This window comes from Triturus cristatus, chromosome 2_2 (assembly GCF_964204655.1).
Source record: "Triturus cristatus chromosome 2_2, aTriCri1.1, whole genome shotgun sequence".
Taxonomy (NCBI): domain Eukaryota; kingdom Metazoa; phylum Chordata; class Amphibia; order Caudata; family Salamandridae; genus Triturus; species Triturus cristatus.
Genome location: NC_140582.1, coordinates 466069093 through 466089532, shown reverse-complemented (window position 1 = coordinate 466089532; position 20440 = coordinate 466069093). Strand labels below are relative to the sequence as shown.

Sequence of the window (20440 nt, the reverse complement as noted above, 5' to 3'; positions counted from 1 at the left end):
GCGGTCGCCAGTAGATAGTTATAGTTAGGACCGAGTTCCCATAGGAAATCTGAAAATTCTATTTTGAATAACTTTGGCGCCGGTTGACGAATCCTCGCGACATTTTCAAAACTCATGGGGCGCTCCGCTCAGCTCCTACCCTGAAAGTCTCGGGGTGATTCGTCAAGCGGGGGCTGAGAAAAAAGGGGGGTCCCAAAACGCGTTTTCCCCATGCATTTTTCCATAGGACCTTTAGTCGAAGGTACAGCCCGAACGGCTGAACAGAATTACTTGAAATTTGGCAAAGAGGAAGTCCTCAGGTCAGGCATGTGCCTTTTGAATATATGATGTCAATCTGTTCAGTAGTTCCTGAGAAAATTGCAGTTAAAAGTACATAAATATCTATATCCAAATGTGCACGAGCGTAATTCTGATTGGTGGTTAGATGTCAGTCAACATTCGAATCGGTCGAAATCAGGAAGTGTCGGACGCCATTTTGTGTGTCGCAGTGAAAAAGAAAGGTGGAGAACGTGAAAAGGGGGCAGGGTAGAGAGTTCCTGACCCCCTAGCCTTTGTCAGGGGGTCCCTGAAGGACCCCGAAGGGTGAAAAAAACATTTTTTTTTTCTTAAATCGAGGGGTGCGCGCACGGTGAAAAACCCTTAAAAAAAACAAAAAACATTTTAAACTGTTTATACGTTTATAGAAGATATTAACTATGCTGTTCAACTTTATCCAAATAAAAAAAAAAAAGAGCTGAGCCATTTCATATTACAGGATACAGTCAATCCATAACTATATACATAGGTAGTTTATTGTAAAATAAATATATAAAAAATATAATAATACATACATAAATTAGCATTTAAAAAAACCTTACAAATTCACTAAAAAAACCATAGGTTTCACACACGTTATAATTAGGAATTAGCATTTAAAAAACCTTGCAAATTCACTGAAAAAACCATAGGGTTCACACTTGTTATAGTTAGCTGGACATTTCACTCGTAAAAAACCATTGAAATTCCCCCGTTATAGTTAGTTCAGCTAACTATAACTCCACTGCTGATGACGTCACATATTACATCACTCATGACATGGTCAGTGACATCACTCATGACATCACTGATGACATCTCAAATGACATCACTGATGACATCACGGATGACATCATCCAGTGAATATGTGTCTTTCTGAAAAATAAATATTTTTTATATATGTATATCTAAAGGTTAATGGAAGAATAAATGGGTAAATAAGTGTCTAAATGGATGTTTTTTTTTGTAAAATTAATTGTATAACTGACTTGTTAACAGTATCTTAGTGAATACAGTGATGTAATATGTGACGTCATCAGCAGTGGATTGCGGACGCGCGAGTTATAGTTAGCTGAACTAACTATAACGGGGCAATTTCAATGGTTTTTTACGAGTGAAATGTCCAGCTAACTATAACATGTGTGAAACCTATGTTTTTTTCAGTGAATATATATATATGTATATCTCGGCATAACTCCAACTTCTCTTCAAACCCTTTTGAAAAAACAGGAGAACGGACCGTAAGTGAATGCAGATTTCTTGTTTTATTTAATTCGGACCAGCACTAGCAGCATTACGCGTTTCGGCTCCAGGGAGCCTTGATCACATGACACACACACACACTCACATATATATACTCACATATATATACATACACATACACATACATATTGAAAAACAGTAAAAAATGAGTTCCTTTTCTGGCTCAAATACATAAACCCACTTATGGTTATAGTTATGGTTTGCAATGCACAAAACACACACCATAATTCGTGCCACCAGTTATGCTGCTCTCTTGATTGCTTTTTGCTTTGTTTTTTAAAAAGTTGGTATTTTGAGCATGGCAGGTGGCGCGAGGTATGGCATTTCTTGGTAACCATAACTGGTGAATTACAGTGGTTTTGTGGGTTTGAGGAAAAATCATAACTCCGTTTTTAACGCAGTTTTATTCCAGTGCATTTCATAGTTTTTTTCAAAAATGCACTTAATTTCCAATCCATTCGGCCATGCACACGGGTTAGAAGCAGTGCCTGGTTTGTCATGCTCAGACCAAGCCCCAGACATATATTGAGCCACCCATTCTTTCCAGTTGTGTCCCATCAAAGTCATTAAGCAGTCATTATCTTTAGTAATTACATGTTTTTGGACAACACAAACTCAGCTATAAATTAAAGATACTATTTAAGATAACTCTTTGGATCATGCGGTTATTGCAGAAACATAGTTGCAAAAATCCTCCGGACTAAGCTTTTTGGTCGTTGTCACAAAATGTATTTTAAAGATTAGGGAGAAAAATGGGACGAGGGGCTGCCATGAAATATAAAGAAATATTAAAGTTACTCTGCTACAATCCTTGGATGTCAATCGGCCTGAACACAGGCTTTTGAACATTAGAAAAACCCACAATGTTCAGTTATCTGCACACGTTTATCTAGTCCACGGGTGCTTCTCCCACTTACAGTCCATCCTTGCATCTTTTATCTAATAAGCATCCAAGATCTTACTTCTGAGGGATTTAAAATATATGCTGGCAAATCCCACCTTTCAAAATCTTGTGATCAGTTGGAGTGCTCATAATCTCAATCAGCTAATCACAGAGATCACTCACAAGGCAGATCATACTCTTGATCTTCTTCGCACCTCTTCAGAGCTGAAAACTAACTAGTGAGTTTACCTTTTTTTTTATAGGAGTAGATCATACGGCCCTCTTCTTTTTATTGGCTCTTTTAGTAAGAGACTAAAACCAACTACCAAATGTACTATCAACAGAGTTCCAGGATTTTAGGCCCCATGCTCACAGTAACTCTGACATAATGTCCAAAAAGCACTTGAAAGGGATGCTAATACCAGCAATCTGAATTTTAGTAAGTGAATCGCTCCCTCACTGGATATTGCAGTGCTACCAATATCTCCCCACCAGTAGATGCTCTTGACCAAATACACAAGAGTATAGTGATCAATTACAAGAAGAACAAACAAGTAAACTGATACCACATGGACAACAGCGTCCTTCAATGATGTAAAAATTGTTATAAATCTCTGCTGAAAATTTCTAAAACGATCCTACAGAATAAACTTTTTCAGAAGCAAAAAATCATGTCTACGGTCTTTCAATTGTTAAAGGCCTCTCTAGTCCTACTTGTGTCCAGTATTGTTTGCTTGCTTTACAAGAACTCTATCACAATGTGTGAGATTATTTCTTTCAGAAAACTGAAAAGTGAATTTAACATTTTTAAATATATTTTCCCAAGTTCAATAGCCTCCACTGAACCGGTGGGGGGAGGCTAATGATTATTTTCATTATTTCTTTCTCTCTCTCACTTTGTGGATAATTTTCAGTGCTCCCCCCAGCTTGTACAACACAGTAACTATCTGACATTAACGTGGGCTCTCTTGCAGATTATTCCCCAGTTAAGATCTTGAAACTTGTTGCATGTGTTGCAATATGCGGAATCACTGAACTTTGTAATTTTTCATTGACGTCAGCAGTGCTCGATGCCTGGAATAAAGATATTGATCCAATTCAGATCCTTCAATCCCAGCGAGTATTCACCCTTTATCATTGCTCACCCAGTAATAAAAGATTCTTGACAGTGTAGCTAATTATGAAATTTCTCATTTTGTAGAATTGCTTGTCCTTCTGGAACCTGCTTATGTGGGCCTTCGCCCTGTCCCTGCCATAGGACATAATTGTAGTTGGTGACTGCTTTACATGACATTAGACTCCGTTTAAATGGCGGTGAACACCCTCATCCTATTCGACCAGTATGTAACTTTTAGCAAGGTCATCCATTCAGTCCTGTGAATTCCTTCTTCACAGGACGATCATAGCTGTGTCAATTACTCCTTTACAATCAGACTGTGGTGTCTCTCAGAGCTCCCGAATATGTTCCACTCTCTGTAATATATTTGTTTGCACTTCAGCAACAACTTCAGACGTGTTTAAAGTGCTTTTGTTACAGCAATGACACACAGCTATTGGTGTGGCTTGAGATCAAAACTTATGCAGGAATCACTTTCAGTGTTTATCAGCAACTGTGACTTGGATGAGGTCCAATTTATTAAAGTTAAAGTTTGAAAAAACAGTTATTTAAATACTCCTTCCCCGTGGTATTAGGACTGGTAGCGCCCGTTATTGCCCCTCCAGCTATACTTCGGACTACTCTGACCTTTCAGCTGCAACTGCAAATCTATGTAAACTTGTGGTTTAAGTTCTAGTAATATCAAGACTGGATTATGGCAATTCAGTCAACCCAAGTTTCCTTAAATGTTCCTTAAACAGACTTCAAATTGACCAATGTGCAGCTGCAATATTCATTTCGGATATTCTTGCTGTTTTTCACTGACTGCCTATTGTAGTCAAAACTGCTTTCAAATATCTTTGTATTGATTATCAACATTTGATAATTCACAGATTCAGCTATATTTTTATTTAAACTTGTTTTGGCAAAAATTGTCCTACCCCTTATCTTCTATCTGCCTCAACACATCTGTAGAAAAATCCTAAAATGTGTTCTTTGAAAATGGGGAGCAGATCTGGAACTCCCTGCGTATATTACGTCGTTCTTAAAACAAGCAATGTAGAATTCAGTAAAGGCTTAAAAACCTGGTTGTTCTCCTACTCTAGTATAATCTAATTATTTCATCTTGCTGCAATAGATTTCCTTAAGTATCAGGATTTCATCAGAGATCAACTAAGCAATATAGAAAACATTTTAAAGTTAATCAGTGAAGTGAATTTGAAGCTCATTCGCCTTCCTGGCTGAAGCTAAGGCCACAAGAATAGAGGTTGCTGATGTCTTCTATGCACTGGTTCTAAAGAGGAATCATTTAATTTAAAAAGAATAATATGCAATTTCTTAAGAGGTTAGGTTTTCCTGACTGGTGGAAAAAACTTTTAGTCCGTATAGGAAAACTTTAATTGGTGGAATGGTGAAATAACACATGCCTTAGAACAGGATGAACAATAAGCATAAATAGTATCAAGATCTATTTTTACACACCAAAACTGTAAGTCTGATTTAGTAAATTAAATATAAGATAATGCTATTCCTTAATGACGTGCTTGTGTCACCCAGCGTCACGCCACAAGCAGACTCTTTTCTACTTAATGGCATACAAGGAGCTTGACAGGGGTGTTGTAGCTCCTTAAAGGAAGGATTAGAGAGTCTTCTGGAAGTTTCAAATGTCAATATTGCAAGTATTCAGGAGTCGGGTGGTCTACTACAGTGAAGAAAGACTGCACTGGAAAACCCTCCCTGAGATTCTTGGGAAACAATGTAGTTTGTATGGAAGATGATTACATGGTTTAATGGACAAGCTAAAGAAGCTCTGAATACCACTATTGATTTGGATACTGACTGGGTCCCATTAGTGGGTCCAAACCATACTAGTCATATTAAATGGCTTCCTCTTGCCCCCACCCCCAAGTACTCTCATAGCTATTGTGTTCAAATTGTTCCCATTATCTTAATGTGTTGTTGTCCTTACAGCAAAGACACCTGTATCCTTGAGTACCTAGGATTATTAGAATTCTCTGTATGAGAGATATATGAAAGGTATAATCACATGACATTGAAAGGGCAAGACGAGTAAAATAAATGTTCAACATTTTTTATAGGTGCATACATAGCCTTGATGCTTTCAGTGAGATTAGTTTCAAAGGACAGGAACTGCTTTCCTCTTTTGGTGAAACCTTTAACCTCAGATCCAGTTGCCACAAAAATCTTCTCTTGTGATGTCCCAATGGCTCCTCCTAGGTCGAGTCTTGATATTCTCTGTCCAGGTAATGTCTTGAAAACTGGCTGCCAAAAGCAAAAAAGAAAAAAAACACTAAGTATAACAAGAAAGAACAGTTCCAGTAAAGGAAAATCAATATCATATACAAAACACTAAATACTAAGGTTGTCTAGAGCCAGGAAAGCACATAATTATTAGGGCATGTAGATAAGTATCACCCTTCATTAGAATTAAGTACCTCCAGCAACATCACCCCATCACAAGACCTTTTCAACAAGCTCTTTGCTTTCTTCTGTAGCACAAACTCCTCCATATACAGCATCTTTGACCCTCAATTGGACCTGGTCACTGTTGCAACTCAACTTCCCAGCATGGCCAAAGAATGAACCCTCGCCTAGTGGCCTGTCGTCACCACCATCAACATTACTGCTAACATGAAGACCATCTACTCAGGTGCCCAATCTGACCCATGCCCTCACCAAAGACTTTACCAAAGGACTCCTACCAATCCGCAAAACATTAACACCAATCTTTAAAGCCTTCATCAACTCAGAATGTGAGGACGATTTAGATGGTAGGGCCGCCGCCTTTTCCGATCGACTCTGTGCAGCAATCAATACAGTGGCCCCGGAAAAGAAAATTAAAATTTGCACTAAAGGCAAAGTGGCCCCGTGGTTTACAGAAGAACTAAGGACTTCTAAACGAGGTCTACGCCAGCATGAACGACTCTGGCGAAAGAATTACAATCCTATGGCTCTAGCTGAGTACAGAAAAGAACTTGCCTTATATAAAAAAGCGCTGCTGCGTAGCAAGGCAGTTTTCTATGAAAACAGAATACTGTCCGCCCCCAATAAACAACGAGAAACGTTCAGAATCCTGAAAGAACTCAGTCAAAAACCATCTCAGACCATTCCACCTAGTAAGGAACAATGTAATAATTTCCTCATATACTTCACAAAGAAAATTCAGGATATTCTGACGGAGATCGACAACTCTACCAACACATCCTCACCCAAATTAGTGGATGACTCACAAGTCATTTTGGCCGATTCACTCTCCTCCTTCTCACTCCTCGACATGGACGCCCTTCGTGGGCTGGCCAAAAAGACTAAATCTGGCTCTCCAGCCGACCCTTGTCCGCCCAGCATCTTCAATCTTGCACTCCCAGAAATCGAGCACGACACTGGCTCTCCTTAACGCCTCCCTACGTGTAGGGAAGGTTCCTAGCTGCTTCAAGGAAGCTAGAATCACTCCTCTCCTTAAAAAACCTGGTGCGGATATATCTAATATGAAGAATTACCGCCCCATCTCCCAACTTCCCTTTCTGACCAAAATACTTGAACAACATGTGCTGCAAAATCTCTCCAGGTTCCTTGAAGATCACCATCTTTTGGGGGACAGGCAAGCAGGCTTCCGCGCTCACCATAGCACCGAACTGGTAATGCTATCTGTCCTCGACGACATTAGATTAAAGGTTGACAATAAGAGGCCTTGCGCGCTTGTCCTTCTCGACCTGTCGGCTGCGTTCGACACGGTCAACCACGCTACTCTTCTAGAGAGACTACGTTCATGGGGACTGGGGGGATCCGTCTTACAATGGGTCACTTCCTTTTTGACGGATCGTACCCAAAGAATCCAGATGGGTGACTGGGTCTCGGAGAAAGGCCCGATTACCTGTGGAGTCCCGCAAGGTTCCGCACTCTCACCCCTTTTGTTCAACATTTATCTTAGCCCTTTAATCAAGGCTCTGTCGGCTATGGACTGCCAGATTTACAACTATGCAGATGACACTCAGCTCATCCTCCACATTGAGAACTCTCCCCAGGCACAATCCAGGGTAAAAGAAATTTTAAGTTTTACGGTCAATTGGATGACGGCCAATTCACTTAAAATTAACCCGGACAAAACCGAAGTCCTGGCAATGTCAGACGACCATAATCCATGGAATTCACGGTACTGGCCCCAGGAGCTGGGTGAGGCCCCTGTCCCGATCCCGGTGGTCAAAAGCCTGGGCATTAAAATAGACGACAAACTCACCCTAGCCAATCAAGTTTCCACGGTCTTTGGTACATGTGTGGGACTTCTTCGTCTACTAAGGAGGCTCTCCCCTATTCTTTCATTCTCCACCATGAGAACTATCGTATCTGCCATCATTCTGGCCCGTCTCGACTATGCAAACTCCTTGTCTATTGGACTCCCTGACTGCTTGGTAAAAAAACTACAGATAGCAATGAACGACGCGGCTAGGCTAATTTTTAAATTACCACGACACACTCGAGCCTCGACTCTTCTTCAACGCCTCCATTGGCTCTCTATGAAACAAAGGGTCAAATTTAAGGGCCTGTGCATCGCCCATAAAGCAATTTATGGCCAAGCCCCCACGTATATCAAACAGCGCCTCACAAAGTATGTGCCAGGGCGTGCACTCAGGTCCTCCACAGGAAGTCTGCTTTATTGTCCCAGTTTCAACTATGTTTCCAAAGGTGGCAGAGCCTTCTCCTCCATTATTCCCACTCTTTGGAACAAGCTTCCCAACCAACTTCGAGCTGAAGACCGTCTTCTCCCTTTTAGGAAACAACTGAAAACCATCTTGTTTACAGAAGCCTGGGCTTAACACTATCGTTCAGTGGTCTGCTATGAGTCTACGTTACTCTTCTTCCAAGGCGCTTAGAGACCTTTTTGGTATTAAGCGCTTAACAAATCCAAATTAACATAACATAACATAACTCAGCCACATTCCCGGACACCTGGAAACATGCCTCCATTATGCTCTTGCTCAAGAAACCATCCACTGACACAGTCACGCTTTCCAACAACAGACCAATTCCCTCTTTCCATACCTGGCAAATGTCTTTGAGAAAATAATAAAACAACTTCCTCCAGGTCCTCGACGCCACACAGTCCAGATTCAGGCCTTTACCACAGTACAGAAACAGCACTCATCATAGCTACAGACAACATTTGCATGATCCTTGACAGAAGAGACACAGCAGCCCTCATTCTCCCGAGCCTCTCTGGAGTATTTGGCATGGTCTCACACCCCATCCTCATCAGACGCCTGTACAAGATTAGCATCCAAAGATCCGCTCTCGGTTAGAACAGCTCCTTATTAACAGAAAGAAAACAAGCAGTCAGCCTGGCTAGGAGGAAGCCCATAAACACATCTATGGAGTGCTTTAAGGTTCGTCGCTCAGTCCTACACTCTTCAACGCATACATGATCACTCTGTCCAACGTCATCCGTGCACACATCAACCTCCTCTTCGATGCCGACCACACGCAACTAATAATTTACCCCAACACACAAAACAAGTTCACTGCCTGCATGACTGAAGTTGCTAACTGGATGAAAGAGAACTGTCTCAAGCTCAACACCGACAAGAAATAAGTAGGGATCTGTGGTAAGAACACCTCACTATGGGACTCCAACTGGTGGCGGGACAAACTCGGACCGACACCCAGCACCCATGCCTGTAACCTCAGAATAATCATCGACAACAAACTGGACATGACCGCACAAGTAGATGCGGTCACTGAACACTGCTTCCACATCCTGAAGAGGCTGAGGAAGATCTTCAAATGGCTCTGAAGCAACACTAGAAAAACTGTCACTCATGCCCCAGTCATCAGCAAGTACGGGTGCGTGAACACCCTCGACGCCGTGATAACAAAGCAACTCACTAGAAGACTACAAACCATCTAGTATTCGGCATCCAGACTCATCCTCAACCTTCACACCAGACCTCAGGGCACTCCACTGACTCCCAATACACAAATTAATTAATTTCAAATTCCTCACACACACGTTCAAGGCACCACATAACCTGAACTATCACATTTCCTTCCATCAACCTCCCAGACACCTCTGCTCCGCAGGACTCCTACTCGCACAAATCCCACTCATACAGAGAACCAGAGCAGGTGGACAGGAGTTCTCTTGCAAAGCTGCCAAAGCTTGGTACCACCTCCCACTCCTCATTAGAGCCTTCTCCTTTCTTCTTGACTTCCACAAGAAGCTGAAGACCTGGCATTTTAATTAACCAGTCTAACACAGGCAGAGCCAGACACACAAACCTGCTCAGTGCCAGGCTACCCTCAATGGATACAGTGTACAAAATGCACATAACATAGATAATGATTTAAAAGTTAAATTGCTACTTCATGTTATTACTACACAGCTTGCAAATCAGAAGTCACAGACTCGAAAAATCTACTCAGTTGAACCAAAAATAGTGGCTTCATTTGTCACTGACAAGTAGCAGTGACATCAAAAAAGACACCAAAAACATAAGATCTAGCAGCCAGCTTCGGGTTAAAAGAAGACTAATTTCTAGCACCATGACAAATGCAGTAACAGAGGATATTAAGCGAGACTGTCATCTATTGTAAAAAGTACATTAATGCTTTAAGTGGCTCAAGTTCTCTTGCTCATTCTCACTATTTTGCAGTCTTACTAGCCCCTTTCTCTAGCTTCCCAGAACAGCGTCAGAGTAAACTTGACAAGCACAGAACACAGCAATTGTCAGTTAATTCAAGGTATGTAACAAAATAAAATAACTGAAACCACTTAGCTAGGAATAGCTAAGCTAGCACTCAACATGCTATTGCCTGCTCTCATGTGTCAGGTACATTTAGGGAGAAATGTCATGTGAATAGTGGGGCGGGTTGTTATCTGTACACACAAACAGCATGATTTCACCCATGACATTTGGTTTAAGTGACCTGCTCAGTTTAGAATGCCTAAGCCCCGGAGTACAACAGTGTGGGTTTTGTAAATGTTGTATTGCTGTGCTAGTATCAGAAATAAGGGCACAATTCTAATGATGACTGAACACGTGTACAGAATGTATAACAATTTTACCATTATTTACAGAAATACAATAGAAGAAGAAAGGACATGCGCTAATGACAAGGCTGGTGGACAGATGTTTGGATGTGAAATACTTACTAAAGAAAAAAAATGGACAAAACATGATGTCATCTCTGCTTGAAGGAACCAAAGTGACAAACAAAATGTATGAAATTCAACACACTATGGCAGTCAGGAGAAACGCAGGTGCTCTTTTAAGCAAGGGTGACAACATATTATCACCTTTTTCTATACAGAGCAATCTCTTCATAGATAAGGCAAGAGTCAATGATATGGAATGCATTGAGGGACAAAGCCCAATATTCAAGTAGTGAGACAATCATCCACAAGCAGAAGAACGATGATCACCATTTGCTGACAGCGTCTTAATCACTGGTTGGCTTGAAAGCAATTTGACATCGGAAGCAGTGAAGATGTAGGATTACACACACACAGGAAACACTAAGACCGTCGGCAATTATATTTAGTCTCTTGTCCGACTTTGAATTTAAATTTCGCCTGGACATTTAGTATAGAGTGCTGAATCATACTTTAATAATATAGTCGATTATCATATAAGCTGAAAATATCATGTGACGTTTGGCATCAGCAAAAGATTTAGAGGCTTTTTCTGAATATGCGAGAACAATTTACAGAGGTTATGTGTCTGTACTTCTATCATTCTACATTAAGACAAACTTGGTTTCCTGTGAGTATTCATGCCCAATCTAAAGCAAAATGAACACCACAATCTGATGACCATTTTCTGGATAGACTGTTTTTCATTTTGGTTTTCTGTGGTTCAGTGGCTGGTGGCTACACTAAGAACGTGCCTATATCAGTAGAGATGTAAAGTTACACGTTGTACTGTATTCTGAACCCACTACATTCTCAACTGTTTGTTTTTCCTCAAGTGTGGCAAAGATATATGCAAATTGGTGGAGGAAGTACAGCCAGGCCTCAGTTAGTGGTGATGGATCTTATCACAGGTCTATGCATGGCCTAGAATATATCATCAGATTTATTTTCAATAATGTAAGCATGCATACAAGAGTCACAGACAATGAATGAGAGGCATTTCCAGACTTGCAACAACTACAATTTAAAATTTGACTATTACATTTATTTTACCAACTTTAAAAACGCTTTGTTGTATGTAAAGTATTAGTAAGGCTATCAATCCAAGCATAATAAAGCTCAAATATATTTTCCAAACTTACCACAACATCTGCTTTCTTGATCCCAAAACAAGTAATAACACCATCATTGTCTCCAATGGCCACCTAAAACAGATTTAACAGCATTAGTGATTGATCAAAACATAATAACTTTTAATCATGTCTGTGCAGTATGGAGACTTTATTGATTTATTGTCTAAACCGACCGTGTCAGATTTTCCATATTCAGAAACCAAGTAGATCGTTACGGTCTAATATTAAGGTTTGTAACATGGCCTACTGAAACTGAATCATCATAGCAAGGGACAAACAAGTTTGAGTGCGACACTCAATGTCACATCATTAGCAAACCAAAAAACAGAACCAGAAAGGCAGCTTTGACAATGGGCTAAAAGTGCAAGTAGAGTGAAGTATTAGTAAAAATAACAAAAATATCATATTATTTATTGGAGTATCCACTTTATTTACTTATAGGTATGGTGGTTTCAATATGATTTTTGGTTGTCCCCATTTAGATCACCACCAGAAAAATAGCAAGGTGTAGCCTCTCCTCGCCGTCATGTGGGAGTTAAATTAAAAATAAGAAAATATTATAGCAGTTCTTAACTTATGTTATTTGTGTGGATTCTTTTTTAAAGGTAACCCTAAACCAGCCATGAAAATGTAACAATACTTGGACTGCTGCCTCTACAGAGGCTCTCCGAAAATATCCCACTCCCTGTCGTCGATTCTCCAACAAACTTGTGATCGATCTGTGATTATGAAACATCCTCACTGGACTACTTTGGCATTATGAGAAAAGATTCTTTTTCTGGTAGATTTGCTCTAAAATCTTGTGGCCTAATTCGGTTGAGTCTGACTATAAACAGTTTTGTGTGCACTATTTAATCTTTTTATGCATGTCATTTTCACTTGTTGCCTACAGACATCTTTAGCTGTTTGCAGTTGAAGACCTACTGTCTTAAATACTAATAAATATATACATATGGTGGGCTTTAGGTCAGCCTCTAGGTCTTGATTGCCTATCTCCTTTTCCTACACTTAGTCAATTGCTTCCCTACATATTCTTTGTTTGTCTCGCCTCTGGATAATTTCTTTACCATGCTATGACATGTATTGTTTCACGGTTCAGGTTCAGAGAACTAATTTTTCTTTTAGCACGCCACAGTAGTACATTTGATTTCTTGACTAGTCTCCCTATCACTCGTGTGCTGCTCCTCCCTTCATACCCCACTCCCCTGTGCTCTGTTCATTGCTCACCCACCCCACACAGCAGATGATCATTGGCAGCGTTTAGTTCCCCCTTGCCACACCCCCCACTACTCCATTGCTGACCCACCCCACCCCATACTGTTTTTTTATTTATTAATTTCTTTTAGCACTTTGCAGGAGAGCCCAGCAGCTGCAATTTGCAACCATACTGTAAATCTGCCTTCAGGCTTATTTTATTTCAAATTTACTGCTCCAAGTTGGAAACTGGTCATATAGAAATAATAGATTAAAAAAGACAAAGAAAGCAGAATGCCCTCTGCATCATGAGATATGCCTGCCTATAGGCCATCACACTGGGACCGCCTTAGCGTCATGATGTATACATGCTTATACATAATTGCACATTTGTTTGCTGATGGTAATCAACATCGGTAATACCAGTAACAATTTTAAGCAGTGATATCTGCCAAAGTAAACAAGCATTGGCAAAGTCAATAGCTCACCACTCGATTTTAAGAGGATAGACCAATTGGCTTTGCCAAAGCTTGTTTTCAGTTCATTTCAATGCAGTCTTATTGTTCAATCATGAATTCTTTAACATCAGTTTTAGGATGCTTAGGAACTTGAGATTGTGTCTGCACATCCTATCTTGCCTTACTCCGAAACTTTCTGTGAATGTCTCGGAAGCTGCCTCTTCCCTCATCATGCTGCTCACTATTGGTTTGAAGCAAAGGGAAGTGATTTGACAGGGGCCTCTGTTTACTCTTCCAGCTTGTTTCTACAAGAGTTTAAACTTTCTAAGTTCTATTTATCACTATAGGGTTTTGGTGCTTCTTAAAGGTTTTAAACTTGGATTTCATATCAGACTGTATCTGCGAACGTTTCCCAGTAATATCTGTGTAGACTGGATGGGACGCAACGTAGCTGCTGGGTGAAAGAGCTCCAGCTCTCCCATTTCTTAATTCTCTTGAAGTCCTGGAATAAAGCTCTACATACATGAGGACACCAGCACTCTAAAAAGTTAAAAGCAGGGCTTTATCAGCAGAATTGTACCCACATTGTGAATCAATTAATTAAAAGTTTGACTGGAGGTGGGATCCCAATGCTTCTTTCCAGCATGTAGGTGGGCAGACCTGGGGAACTGTGTTAGAGGTGAAGGGACTATGATGGCCTGACAAGGTGCATGGCCGCCGCGAGTATGCCAATGGGAGTAAAGGTGCTGTAGAGTGTGGCAGTGACAGTAACACCCATGGCACATGAGGGTCGGGGCATAGGATTGTGATGGAGACAGGATCCCATATGAGCGGCAACCAGGAAACTTGATTCCACTTGGGGGAAGGGAGAATGATCAGTCTGTCCATCTGGAGGTTCGGAGAATAAGAATGAGATCAGTACTGGCATCCTGGAGTCAACCCTGAAAGAATGATCATGAAATTATAATCTATATTAGGCCCCACAAATTGCTATAGTAGGCGGGCAACATAACAGTGATTTAGAATAGCGATGCTGCTGAAGCAGATCCTATGGCACATACAGTAAGTCTTCTTATAGGGTCTTCGGGGGGGCACCGAGGGGTCTGGCCTGATGAACATTGTGTTCATGTGACACAATGCAGCCTGAGGGAGAAAGGGATCATTTTGCTGAAGGAACTAATACTTCCCTGCAGAGAAGAGGCTGGCGACAGTGAGCAGGAGTCTCTGCCCTACAAAGAAAAGAAGTAGGTAGAGGGGTGGTGCTCCGGAGGTCTGACAGGCTGGTCCAGATCATGAGACAGGGTGGTTTACCGTGGCTAGATACTTCTCTGTTTAGCAGTTCTCCTGGCCAGTGCTTTGACCTGTGAAGGCTGTGCACGGTGCAGCTGTCCTGTTCCAGCATTGAGATGAACAGTGTAGTAGCTTTGTAAAGAAAAAACTGTGTCAGGCTAGGAAAACCCTTTGAAATATAGCCTCAAGACTGTACCCTCATCCTCCTGCCTTGAGGATGGTCAAGTGGCAAGAGGAGAGCTGGAGCCCCATGCTTGGCTCCAACATCATGGAAAATACTGCACCATGCACTGCCCTAAAGACTGCACTGCTGGTGGAAACACATGGGAATGAACTCCAGGTACTCAGACTAATGAACACCCAAGTGGGGCAAACCACTGTTTGAATCTGATGCAGCAGGAGCTGGGAAGGGATGTATGTGGACCACGGGAATCGTCAATGTTCCCTAAGGACCTATGAGACTTGAGACCTAAGAAATGATCCAGAGGAATGGGCGTATGGGCTTATGCTGTGTGACAAAATTGGATAGGGGATAATCTCCCTTCCACTGATACTAGTGATAATTGCATACAACTACGTCCATCAGCTTTACTATATTGGGGTTACAGGCCCATTATGCATTGGCGGGTTGGTTAGTTCCAAGTCTATTGTATGGATGAGTGTTGTGGAGAATGGTTCTGAATGTTTGGAAGGGGGCTAACTTACCTATTTTTAAACCGCTGACTATCTGCGGATTGGTTTAAAAAGTTTTGCAGTTTTAAGTGCTAATTTACTTGCACTTCTCTTGCGCTTTGCACATCTCCTGCGCTTTGCACTTTCTCGTCGATTGAGCAGAGGGACGTGGCTCCTTCCCCCTGACTCCCCACACTTCCGGCAAGGGATTGATCAGCTGACACACTTCTTATTCGGCATGCGTGGATGGACGAGTGCAGCGGGTGTGCCGCTGGTGCGCCAAAGGCAAGCACGTCTGCGCCCTGACCGTGCCCAGCGCCAGACCCCCTGCCACTTTTGCCTCAGATCCTAGTGCTAAAATTTCCTTCACAAGCATGTAACTAAATGCCTTAAATAAACAGAAGGTGAATTGTCACTGTTTTAATATTTTAGCTCTTTGCCAGGGTTCGGAGGGTTTATGCACCTCCCGTGGTTTCTGGATACATGGCACCTGTGTTTCTGCCAGCTCACCCGGCTCCAGCCAGATATCACCTAACATAAAGGACAGTAGGAGTACACTGTGCACTTTAATCAATGCTCGCTCTCTAGTAAAACATGCACTTGAAGTAGCAGACTTTATCGATTCACACAAATCTGACATCTTATTCATCATTGAAAGATGGGCCACCAATATCTCAATGCCTGAACTGCTTGCCGCCACACCTTCTGGGTATTTGCTGCATAGGCAAGATTGTCCATTAAAAAGAGGAGGGGGTTTGGCGGTCATCTACCATGATAAATTCAGGGCAAAGTTTACAACTATACAGTCATTGGTCTGTGAAGTACTGTCCTTCAATCTTGGACTTTCAGATTACCACACTTTGAGGATCCTTAATTTATCGTCCTCCAGGCTCTAAAGCTGGCTTTCTATACTCTATCAGTTCCTCAGTCGAGGCAGATATCTGCAATTCCAATTTTAAGGTCCTCTGGGATTTTAATTTCCACTTAGAGCAAACAGAAGATAGGGATACAGTTGCATTAATTGAAATCATGCATGCCTTTGATCTTAAACTTTTTAGTTCAGATCCAACTCATCGTGGTGGTCATACGCTGGATGCATTGTTCTCAAACAACAAAAAATGTTCTAGTCTTTAAGTACTCCCACTAATTTAGTCCGATCACTCAGCCATCCTCTTTAAGATCAACTGTCCCACTACCCTTACAGCCCCAAATAAGAGGTCTATATCGTCCCAGCACAGATCCTGGGAAAAAGTTGACCAAACCAACTTGAGCAACTTCTTACTATTTTAAAGTCCCACGGTGGTGGAAAATCCCGAACTTGCAACTGAGACTTACTCTACCTGACTCAACCCCGCCTTTTCCCAACTCGTACCGATAAAAATAGGTGGTCCAAGCAGGACACGTCCATCTGCTCCATGATTCTCAGAGGCCCTCAGATTGGAAAAACAAGGTTGTAGACGCCAAGAGAGGAAATGGAGAGCACAATATGACACACACGAGAGAGAAACTTATAAACGCTCATTAACTAAATACAAAGCCCTATTGCTTACAGAAAAGGCAGTCTACTTCTCCTCTCAAATCGAATCTGCCAAAAATTCAGCCAGAGAACTCTATCAAGTTAGTAATAAATTAACTAAATAACTGGAGCAAAAAAGGGAGTGGGTCAGCCTGTCCTTCTGCGATGATATTGGTTCGCACTTCAGGGGTAAAATCGACTCAATTTTTTACTCATTTGGTCACTGGGGAAACGCCCCGCCAGGCACCGGTCAAGATAATGCAAACACAGTATCCAATAAGGACTTGGCTATTAAAAGCTTCGAGTTTTTTTCCCCTGTTTTCACTGGATCAATGAAAGACTTTATCCTAACTACCAAGTCAGGTTCCCCAGGCGATCCCTGTCTGCCCTCAGTTATCAAGCTAGTCCCTGACATTATTGCAATCTACCTCTCAAACATATTCAATAATATGTTTAGAACTGGTATCTTTCCATCCCAATGGAAGTGAGCCTCCATCCTGCCTTATTTGAAAAAAACTAATCTGGATCCTGAGGCATCGGCCAACTATCGACCTATTTCCAGGCTTCCTTTCCCAGCAAAAATTGTAGAGAAAGTAATGAACAAGCAATAATTAAATCAGTTCATTAAGGACTCTAACTGCCTGGACCCTACTCAATTCGGATTTAGAACTGAACATAGCACAGAGACTGGTCTGATTAAGGCCACCAATGAGCTCAAATTCATTCTAGATAAAGGGGGAGGAGGGGTCAGCCGCCCTTATCCTGCTGGACCGGTCTGCGGTGTTTGACACGGTGGATCATTTCACCCTGATCCACTGTTTGGAAGCAAAAGGTATAAAAAAAACCTTGCCTTAAAACTACTCTCATCCTTCCTGTCAAACAGGGAAAATATAATCAACATTGATGCCTTTTCATCAAGCTCGTTCCGCTTGCCCTGCGGGGTTCCACAGGGATCCTCTCTCAGCCCAACTCTCTTTAATATATATGTCACAGACCTTGCTCCCCTGGTCGAATCCTTTGGGTTCTCCCTCACCTCCTATGCGAACGACACACATATTGTTTTATCAGTCTCCAATGAGGCCAACCACACTGGTCTTCGCATTCATGACTGTATGAAACAGATTTAATGGTTGCATGAACAAACACCACCTCAAGCTTAATGCTGGAAAGACCGAGGTGATCTTACTCAGCAATAACTCTTACCCTTCCCGTACCCACCAGGAAAGCCAAGAGTCTTGGTGTCATGATTGATGACCATTTACTCTTGGGCAATCAAATCAATGCAGTGGTCTCCTCCTAATATAACACCTTGAGAATACGCAAAAAAATTATAATCTTTCTGCCCATCTCAGTCAGGATGTCAGTTATTTCCACACTAGTATTATCCATCATCGATTACTGTAAAAGCCTTTAAATCAGCCTGCAAGCTCTATATCTGAATAAGCTGCAGATTCTTCAGAATTCAGTGGCCAGACTCATACTGGACCTGCCTAGGCCCCACTCTGTTTCCTCTGGACACAGGGATCTTCACTGGCTGAGAGTCAAAAACAGAATCAAGTTCAAGGCCCTCTGCCTTACGTATAAGGCCCTCCATGACTCAGGACCCTCCTTTCTGAAGAAAGCCTCATCATGGTACACTCCTACAAGAAACCTAGGATCAGCAGGCTCTTTCAGAGTAAATGCCATTAGATTTAAAAAATTGAAATGGGGGGCAACAGCTTTGTGGTTAGAGCTGCGACAGCCTGGAATCTTCTGCCACTCAATCTTAGATCAGCTCCTTCCCTGCCCCAATTCAGGAAACTTCTAAAAACTTGGCTCTTCAATCAGTAGGTTGTCCTTTCCCCTTTCACTGCTTACAAACTCAGTGCCAAGATACCTTCGGGTATACGTTGCGCTTTACAAATAATTTAACATAACATAACAAAGTTAAGCATGTGGTTGTGAGGTGCTATCTGTGGGTGATAAAAGCTGTGGTGTCTGACAGATCTCGCTATGTAGTGTGATGGATCACACACAGAGCACTGTTGTTCCTTACAGGGTGCATGAAAGGCCTGAGAAATAGAATTAAAGTTGGAGTAGTCACTTAGATGCTCCAGAGAACTAAAACCACATACGATATTGCTGCAAGGAACTCACTTAAAAAATGAATGCCACTTCAGAGGGAGGGACAAATACAAACAAGATGCTCACGCAGAATTTTCATGCAGGTCTCGAAGAGTCATGGTATTGCTCAGGAAGCCCATCCCTTTCATAACAGGCAAATTATGGAAAAGTGCTATGCAGCAGTCTCCAGAATATGGCACAGTGAGAACATAGTAGCTACAGAAGAATACGTACCACTGATATTGCTAAATGTAGCCTAGGGAGAATAGATTTTATGGCAAGGCAGAGAGGCTGATATTATGCATATCCTCTTTATTGTTAACTCACAGCAGCAACCAGAACTCGAAAAGTTAAGCCTCCGTGGCCATCTTAGAGCTGCGAGTGTGCGTAAGCCTTGGACTTAAGACCCACTCGCTTAATCAGTAGGACTTGTTAAAGAATATTTTTTGGGGGGGTGATTTAAGTAGGATTAGTGGTTGCTAGTTGTCTTTAGGGCTGAAAAAACAGTTTATGTGCCGTGCGCGCTGATCGGCCGTTCGTGTGTTCAGACAGTCACGCGTGTCACTGGTATGACAAACGGAAGCCGGCGGGGCACGTGCTTGGGTGCGCAAGGTAAACGGCGGTGTAGGCGCGAAGCGCCTCTGGATAATGTAAAGAGCACAATATTAAATAATTTTAGTGAAAACAATTTTTTTCAAACAGATTTGCTCACCTGAAGTGGGTCCGAGCTTGGAGGACGTTCTTGTAGTGTGAGCCAAAGGGACTGCTGTATTCAGGGTTTTAGTTGGCGGGCATTTTAAGTTGGGATGCAGCCAATACCTAGTATTAGACGTCGGCGGCTATATTTTGGGATTAAAATTATCGCTTTTTCCAGCCAGTCAGCTTCTTAACGTTGCAATTGGGCAGAGAAAGAGCTGAGGAATGCTGGTTGCTGATGTTTGCCAGATGGAAGTGAGTTTTAATACGTGTGATTTGTGAGTTGGCCATTCAGTTTGAAGAATACATTTTTTGGAGGAGTATTTTAAATTATTTTGTGTGAAAATAAAGTGTTATTTCAGGCATTTAGGCATAAGTAAAATGGAGAGTAACATCCCACCAGTGTAGATGATATAGTGAGGATACAGACCCTCAGGATTTCAAACAACTGGATTTTATCCCTTAGGCAAAGGGGAAGAGGAAGATCTAAGTAAGACTGAAGGGCAAAAGGGCAACAAGGTATGTTCGGAAAAAGTCCCTGTGTGTCCCTCAATAAAACTGGGTGGCAAACTCGCCCATATTTTAGAGAGGTGTAAAGAAGTAACTGTAGATCCATGGGTTTTGCAGATGGTACAGAAGTACCAGATGAATTTAGTGGAGGTACCGGTGTAGGTAGGATTGCTGAGATCCCTTAGATT

General features: G+C 41.8%; 1 protein-coding gene across 2 annotated transcripts in view; it reads right to left on the bottom strand.

Annotated features, from left to right (window-relative positions):
* Positions 1 to 20440, bottom strand: part of BBS7 (Bardet-Biedl syndrome 7) — a 368412-nt gene that overhangs the window by 282174 nt on the left and 65798 nt on the right. For both annotated transcript variants that reach the window (XM_085641566.1, XM_085641567.1), the window contains exons 3-4: positions 11823 to 11885; positions 5644 to 5819 (exon numbers count right to left, since the gene is read on the bottom strand). In XM_085641566.1, coding sequence (XP_085497692.1) covers positions 5644 to 5819; positions 11823 to 11885 — 239 coding nt within the window. The remainder of the gene's footprint in view (positions 1 to 5643; positions 5820 to 11822; positions 11886 to 20440) is intronic.